Source organism: Theobroma cacao, chromosome 6, assembly GCF_053813885.1.
Source record: "Theobroma cacao isolate CCN51 chromosome 6, ASM5381388v1, whole genome shotgun sequence".
Classification (NCBI taxonomy): domain Eukaryota; kingdom Viridiplantae; phylum Streptophyta; class Magnoliopsida; order Malvales; family Malvaceae; genus Theobroma; species Theobroma cacao.
Genome location: NC_142644.1, coordinates 2,462,798 through 2,471,414, shown reverse-complemented (window position 1 = coordinate 2,471,414; position 8,617 = coordinate 2,462,798). Strand labels below are relative to the sequence as shown.

The window sequence follows — 8,617 nt, the reverse complement described above, 5'->3', positions numbered from 1 at the left end:
TATCATGAATTCTTGCCACAGCAACCTCGTACGGTCGTTTGAACACATCAGGCATTGGACCAAACTTCAACCCCGGTGATGAGGCAAAACTCCTGCTTTGATAGCCGCGCCTTGCTCTTGCCAATGGCAAACCATAGCTCGTGGTCCATTGACTGGCTCTCACTGATCCGATGAATCATGATGCTGTGCAGGAGACCGGCACAAAAGTACCCATGTGGATAGACGTCTAGGAGCATTTCGAAGCAGGTACGCTTAACTGCATCGTACTCCTCCTTCTGTTGGAGAGTCTTTGTGATGTAATGCAGTTGCGACCACTTACAGTGGGTGTTAATTGCAACGTTGAACGCCCACTTCTCCCTTGGCACAATTAGCAAACTGTCAAGATCCTCATACTATCTACGCTGGATCTACAAAACATGGCACACATGCATCAATGAGTTAAGCCGTCATGTGCAATAAGGAATAAAAGTTGTGACACGCCATGCATAGCAAGCAAAATATTGTGACACACCATGCATAACAAGTAAAATGTTGTGACACGTCATGAATAACAAGTAAAATGTTGTGACACATCATGCATAACAAGTTAAACGTTGTGACACGCCATGCATAACAAGTAAAATACTGTCACACGCCATGCATATAAAATAAAATGCTGTCACACGCCATGCATAACAAGTAAAATGTTGTTACACGCCATGCATATAAAGTAAAATGCTGTCACACGCCATGCATAACAAGTAAAATGTTGTGACACGCCATGCATATCAAGTAAAATGTTGTCACATGCCATGCATATCAAATCAAATCATATAAAGCTGACGCGTCAATAACTAACTATAATAACAATGGCATCACACGGTAAACACCCAAAACCCCTAAAATCACTACGACTTAACCCCAACAACCATCAAACCAGTAAGAAAATACAGTCTAAACATTTGCAAAACAAAACAAAAAACCCGAACATATCAAACAAACCTAGGAAAAACCAAAAAATTAACGAACACAAGAATGTTTTAATTTGAGACTCATTGACCTCTTCATTCATGATTGACATTGTTGCTGGTGCTGTGGTGTCATTACGCTTTCAAATAGCCTTTTCGAACACTCTGGTACCGGCTGGAATGAGAAATGAATCACATAGACGTTATGAATTCTGAATAATAATTGTTTAAAATGAAAAATGGCCTTTTAATATTCTTATTGATTCTGAAAAAAGGGAATTAATTCAGTGAAAGTCTAAACGATTACCACGTTAACTGCCCTCTTTTTTTTCCTCTCTCTATTTCAAACCATGATGTGTCAGCTGCTCAAGCACTATCGTGTCACACACTCTAAACCATGACCATGGCGTGTCAACTTTTCAAGCAATGCCGTGTCACACACTTTAAACCATGACCATGGTGTGTCACCAACTCTTAACTCTAGAGTATCACAGCTTCCCTCCATGGCGTGTCACCAACTCTAAACTCTGGCATGTCACAGATTCCCTCCATGGCCTCTCACGAACTCTGAATGCCGGCATGTCACAGATTCCCTCCATAGCGTGTCACCAACTCTTAACTTTGACGTGTCACAGATTCCCTCCATAGCGTCTCACAAACTCTAAACGTTGGCGTGTCACAGATTCCCTCTATGTCGTGTCACCAACTCTTAACTCTGGCGTGTCACAGATTCCCTCCATGGCGTCTCACCAACTCTGAACGTTGGCGTGTCACAGATTCTCACCATGACGTGTCACCAACTCTTAACTCTGGCGTCTCACCAACTCTGAGCGGTGCCGTGTCACACATTCCCAACATGACGTTTCACAAACTCTAAACCCTGCCCTGCGACAACTGTCTCACATATGGCTTGCTATAGCAAGACCATTTCCTGCTTTGGATTCACATCTTTCTCCTTTCAATTCACTACCGTATCAAGGATTTCTGGTTTCACATCATTAGCTAAGCTTTCCATTCATGACGACTGGTTCCTCGTTCGATTTAATATCTCTCTTCTTCTATTATCTGAATGTCATGTCCCAAATATCTGAAAACTCATCTCATGCAACATTTTTTTGTTTTGCACAATCTTCGCAAAAAAAAAAAGGTATTTTGCACAACCAATCTTTACAGATTTATTTTTTTTCCTATTTTTCGCCTATTTGATAGTGCACTCTAACGAAAATGGCTCATTAAGGGCATTTTTGTCCCAAAATCTATTTTGGTGGCTAAAAACAGTTAAAATTATCATGAGGGTTATTTACAAAAACACGTAAAGGATAAAAAAAATCCCTTTTTTTTAATGTCAAAACATTTATACTACTCCATTTCCAACTTCCAAGTTTACCGTTTCCTTTCACTATTTTATTTTTAATCAAAAACAACCTCATTACCCACTTTAAGATATGGCTAAAGAGATGTTTTAGCATGTCAAATGTAGCCTGAGAGCTTTGGAGCTCTTAGAACATGAGTATTGTTTCCTCAAGAATAAATTGCATGAACTTTTTCAAGTATATTTTCATTGATTTCTTTTTGCTTTTTTTTTCATCACAATGTATTTATTAGTAAAAACAAAGAGGCAAAAAAAATTGATTCCACACATGGAGATCTTATAGATCTACCTTTATGAGTCCCTTATGCATTCTTCAAATGCAATTAATTAAAAATGTATCAGATTAAGAATTATTATATTGAAATATAATATTTAAAAAAATCTTTAAATTATTTTAAAAATTTAAATAAGTCATTTTTTTATTACAATTAGTTAAATTTTTATATTTTTATTTTAAATTAAATAATTTGTTATTACTACCAATTTATTAATTATTATTAATTAAATTATTATTTATATTTTATATTTCGTGTGGCATTGACATAAGGTATAGGTAAAAATTGAAAAGTGTCATAAGAGCTTTTTTGACATGTCAATATATAATATAACTTTGAATGGTTTCTAACTTTTCTCTAAGAAAGTTTGATTACAGCAAAAAGCATGATCTGATCTTTGGATACATATGTTTTGGGGTGAGGTGTTTGTAGGGGTGCAGACAGTTTATATACTATGGACATGGCTAATCGAGTGTCGGCCAAGGGCTACAATATCTGCTTTGTTCATGTTTACTTGTCGTGGGATTCTTGGTTACTCCACGCAGCTCCCATTACCCCAGGTTCTTAACATTTGAAAACTTATCCTTCCCTGATTTGAATTATTTGATTTCATTTCCATAAAATTGGTATGATCATGTTTGATTGATTTCTGAAGATAATGAACAACACTGTCAATGGTATCTTTGTCTTTGTCTATAGTTGTCAGGAACAGGGTAGTCGTAATCCCTTTTTCTTAACTCTGGTTGGTTATTGGGTTTGATCAGCTGATTCAATCATGGAATGACAGGAATTTGTAGGTTCAGGAGTGGATTTTCCAGTAGGGAATGTATCGTTCTTCCTATTCTTCTCGGGCCATGTTGCTGGATCTGTGATTGCGTCGTTCGAAATGAGGCGAATGCGTAGATGGGAATTGGCATGGTTATTTGATACATTGAATGTGCTTCAAGCTGTGAGGTTGCTAGGTACCAGGGGTTGTCACACCATTGATTTGGCTGTTGGTGTTGGTGCTGGAATCCTATTCGATTCCCTTGCTGGCAAGTACGAAGACAGCAAGAGAAAATGTCCACTTGTTTCTGGTACCATGAAAGAGGGCTTGTTAAGATAAGAAGAATTGCTCAAATGGCAACGTCAAATTTGAAGAAGACAATGTAAATTGCTGCTCAAAGGGGAAAAAGCAAAAGGGGAATGGTAGTTTAGAAAACAAGTTAAAATGGGGTGTCAATGTTCTAATCCTTGTGTTTTTTTTTTCGATGTGGCCTCTGTTTTCTTGGGGTGCTTACATTGCTTGCTTGCAGTCATTTCACATTTGTCAATATTCTTTTTGGCATAGGATAAGCATGTTAAAGTTAGAGCCTAGGATGTGTTTTGTACTACTTTCTTTGTCCTGTTCTAGAAGTTGAATTCATAAAAGAACTTTCGTCCTACGACCATTCTGTCAATGGTTTTTTGACAGGTCAAATCGTGTCATATTACAAGAATCACAGGACCAGTTTTCATGGCATGCAAAGCCTTTGCGCTTTCACTTGTCTTTGAAGTTTGGCAGGGCCTTGACCCAGAAACCTGGGTAGAACTGGACCAGTTTGATATTGATGCATAGCTAATAGTTTAGTTGTACATCTTTTTCATTATGCGTTGCCAGAAAGATTTATTATCTATGTCCTCTAGCTGCTGAACAGGGGCGTTTGATGGTCCTAATTAAAACCAAGCTGATGAGCTTTCAGCACATTTAACATTGCTTTCCATCTTTAATCATTGTCATGGATATCCTATTCCTCTGTCTGTCCTTTTTCATTAGGTAGACTTGACAGAGATATGATATTTTCAGTTGGAGAGATAATTACCATTGACCAAACTTAATTTTTTTACAATTATCCTGGATGCCAATCTGTTAGCATAAATTTCTCTGGATGGCAAGAATTATGCAACTAGTCAAATGAGGCCTTGCCTTCATGTTAAGGCAAAGGGTATGGATGCTGCCGTTTTAGTAAGGGTTTATTGTCAAGCAAATTTTAGTAAGATTCTGCAGGGTTTCTAATCTACATTCTGATATTATCAAACTGTCAATAAAATATTGTTATCTAATTGTAATCCCAACTCCAAACCCTACTTAAGCATAAAAAAGAAAGCTCTAAAGATCCTTGCCACCAAGCAAGTCAAACTCAGTGGAATCATGCGGTGAACTTATTTTAAGGATATATGCCTTATGCTACATTCTATACAAGAATTGTCTCATTTCAATCGTCACAACTGTTACGATATACTGCAACTAATGTCAGGGTGGAGATGATAGCCAATTTGTAATATAATTATCCTGTACCTCATTCATATGAATATTTGCAGCTTTATATTCGAATTTCTTGAGAAGTCACAGGCAGGGCAAATGCCCTATAGGACTAGCGGTTAAGAGCAGGGAGTCATTCTGCAAATAGTCTGCCATGGTAACTCTAGACCTCCGCCAAATGATTGTATTAAATGATATGAGATGAGTGAATGAGATGCGGCTGGCTGACACTAGTCCTCAGAATCAGAGTCAATTAGGCATGACCCGTCATCTACATTAGCGAGAGGGTTGTATAAGTAGGAGTTAGGATCCATGCATCCAGGAACTAGATCAAGGCTGCAATGATCACCCTGCAAGAGTGTTCCATTGTAGAGTTCATACATAAAGTTGATGCTAGCAATTAGATGCAGAATAACGAAATGAAGATGTAGAATAAAGAAGAAAACAGATAAGAAGTTTATTTACTCCTTCTTTGGATAAGTTCCCGATCATAACACATCTATCAACAACAATATTTGTGTCTGGAAAGATTGCCCTGTCACATGCACCTTCTTGACTCAACTCCTCTGCCAGCCCCTGCCACAGTGATACAAGATTTCACATGTCTCAGGTTACATTATTCTCTCACTTGTCTAGTCTGAACCAATTCAATCATTCCAAATAGAAATTAACTCAAGTGTAAAATGAAACAGAGAAATTCACAATATTGCATGGTTTGGCAATGAGTTCCCTAGTTTAGGTCAAAATAAAAAATGAATTCTTCAAATTTACTTTCCAGATCCACCTTCCCTACCCCCTGCCAGCAACATAGAAGAAACATTTTTTTCGTAATGCATGGCTTGCCAAATTTTGCTTCACTTCCAAATAGTTACAGGTATGACAATCACGAATGCGAAATGTAATATGTGTTCATAGCACAGGACAATTATCTTCAACCTAGAGGCAGAAGAATCATAGAGCCCAAGTATGCATAAATTTACCTGGTTAAAGAATTCAATTGCTCTGTTTTGCCAAGCCTTCGGAACTTGAAACTGTAGTCTGTAAGGACCATCCCAATTGGCTCCATTTGTGAATGAGAAGATCAAGTTCACAGCTGCCAAAGTAAAAGTAGATTTTAGGAGTTGAGGAGAGAGTTGAACTGTCCAAGAGAAAAAAATTTGTGAATGTTACAAACCATGCTTAGGAACGCATATCTGGATGGTGTATATTGGACTATCAGCCTTGCCTCGAGATTTCCTCAGCATTGCTCTCGGTTCACCACCACACATGATAGGCTGATTGAAACCTCCTGCAGAGTTACAGTTGAGTAAGTTGTTAGCCAAGGACTTCAATTATCTACTTGCATACAAAACCTATAGTCGAACCAACAATGAATCAAATACTAGAACCCCTAGATAAACCACTGAAGAAAGAACTACAGGCACCACTCACTTAACCAATGGTAGCTGAGCTATGGAAAACAAATTGTGGAAATTATCAAAGATCCATTTGAGTCATGCCATGAACCAAGGTCATTCAACTGTGAGGTATTTGAAATGATTACAAGTTATTCTATCCCCCCTACTTTCATTTTCTTTTCTTTTTTCCTTTTTTGATGGCACGCTCCTGATAATGCAGAAGAAAATCAAAATGTTCATATTTTCTGTAATAATGTCAAGAAAAAAATTTCTGAGTGTTGCTATAGAACGAAATGAAGAAAAACTGCTTAATTTATTAAATAACCTTGGTAATACTGGTAACAACAAGCCTATTAAATACTTCATTTTATGAATAAATTTGTTTTATACTTTTAGGACATAACAGAAGCCATAGTGTTACAGTCTATAATATAACTAGAGTCCTTTCACAGGTAGTACTTCTTATTTGTACAGACTTTTATGTATTGAAATCTACAGAAACCAATTTGGTTAATTATATTATTAAAGCTAAGAGTGCATGAGCACAAATTACCATTGAAAGCAATGCCATATTCTTCATTTGGAACAAGTTTAGTTGCAGCTGGATTGTAGAAAAGCTTCACCTTCTTTCCCTGTCAAAAAAGACAATCTCTATAGAAAAGAGTTGCAACAGCCAACAGCCTGCCCTTGCTTTCAAGCAACATAAAGCAAAAATAATAATAATAAAACCAGCAATGCTGCACTTACAGAAGTTGGAGGAAGACCATTCATGGTTTTCCAATATACCGGAGCCCTCCCCAGTTCGAACATAGCCCACGAAGGGAGTGCATACCTGTTGGGCAGGAATCTTCAGATTATTCTGTTTGAATGATTAAAAAATTTCAAACAACACCACATTGCAGTTTAGAACTTGAGATACATATAACTTCAGCATGCTGCACGTTGAAACATGTAGAGGGTGAATTCCTCCAATTTTCCACTCCCAAAGAAGATATTATTCCTTAAAATGCAAAAACCCAACTCAACAATTCTTTTCAAAGAAAACTCCAAAGCCAGAACACTTTAAGCTTAATGAAACAGCAAAAATAGAAGGAAACTAAAGTTCATACTCTTTAATTTGTTCCATAGGATTTTTTGTAACAGTAGCAGCTGCAGTCACTTTTACACTTATCTTGACTAATCTTTTCGTCTTTGCAAAATCCCTTGGCAATGATGCACCCATAAAGCTACTAGCTGCATCTGAAAAAATTGCAAAACTGTTAGGCATCAGAAATTTGAGGCATAAGGTCTAGCTATTTTACTTGGCATTTTGAGTCACAACAACATTAGTTTGTTCTGGCACACAGAATTTATTGCAGATATAAACAGAATGAAGCAACAGCCAACTCCAAAGCCCTAGGTTACCAACTCATTTTAGAAGCTCTAGTTCATTTGATGGAGACTACGAAGTAAATGACTTGCTCAATGATATTTGGATTTTCTGACTCAGATGATATAATTTCAGCTTAGAAGTGTACAAAATTATGCAGCGCAATACAGGATTGAAATTTAAGGGAAAGTTGCGCCCTAAATAATCAAATCTAAAACAGGTCATCGCCTAAGGATTCTAGAGGTGAGCAAGACCAATCTAAATCAATTATTCACTCAAACTAAATGCGATTTGCATAAAACGGCTTGGTTTAATTGATTCATTGGATCAATTAGTCCACAATGTTTGGTTCAATTGGTTTTTTGATCGGTTCTTGATTTTAAAATTTTTGGATCAATCCATCCAAAAAACCAAACTAATTTTTTATATATTTATATATATATAAATATTAATATATGTAATATTTTTTATATATTAAGAAGAATTGATGGTAAACTTAATTAATAATATATTTGGGTAAGGGTGAGCAAAATTAATCAAGACCAATTACTCATTTAAATCAAATGCGATTTGAGTAAAACGGTTCGGTCTAATTAGTCAATTGGATCAATTGGCCCACAATATTTGATCCAATTGGTTTTCTTTTTACGATTCTTGATTTTAAAATTTTTGGACCAATCCACCCAAAAAATCAAACTAATTATTTATATTTATATATATATTAATATATGTAATATTGTTTTGTATATTAAGAAGAATTGATAGTAAACTTAATTAATAATATATTTAAAATATATTAAAGTATTATACATACGTATACAAATCATAATCATAGTAATTTAATATTAGTTATATATATTTATTTATAAATCTATATTAATATGAAATTACAATTTATATATTTTGAATGATATAAATTATATGTTAATATTATAATATATGATAGTAAATATCCTACGTATTAATATATTATAAC

The 8,617-nt window shown here is 35.8% G+C and overlaps 1 protein-coding gene and 1 long non-coding RNA gene across 4 annotated transcripts; one reads left to right on the top strand and one right to left on the bottom strand.

The window, feature by feature from the left end:
- Window positions 1–2,930: 2,930 nt before the first annotated feature.
- LOC148761978 (uncharacterized) lies at window positions 2,931–3,948 on the top strand. The gene is made up of 2 exons (XR_016027134.1): window positions 2,931–3,154; window positions 3,382–3,948. It is a non-coding gene; the product is annotated as an uncharacterized LOC148761978 (long non-coding RNA).
- An 805-nt stretch (window positions 3,949–4,753) lies between these two features.
- LOC148761977 (protein POST-ILLUMINATION CHLOROPHYLL FLUORESCENCE INCREASE, chloroplastic-like) lies at window positions 4,754–7,536 on the bottom strand. Of its 3 annotated transcripts, none has more exons than XM_088807768.1 (7): window positions 7,382–7,536; window positions 7,020–7,104; window positions 6,826–6,904; window positions 6,050–6,163; window positions 5,856–5,968; window positions 5,341–5,451; window positions 4,754–5,225 (listed from the first exon to the last, which is right to left on the bottom strand). In XM_088807768.1, exons 1-7 carry the CDS (start codon window positions 7,492–7,494, stop codon window positions 5,106–5,108), a joined length of 735 nt encoding a protein of 244 aa, XP_088663894.1. In that variant the 5' UTR covers window positions 7,495–7,536; the 3' UTR covers window positions 4,754–5,105. The 3 variants fall into 3 exon arrangements, with proteins under 3 accessions (XP_088663894.1, XP_088663896.1, XP_088663895.1); XM_088807770.1 differs by having other exon boundaries at window positions 7,020–7,131; window positions 7,382–7,513; XM_088807769.1 differs by lacking the exon at window positions 5,341–5,451.
- Window positions 7,537–8,617: the final 1,081 nt, after the last annotated feature.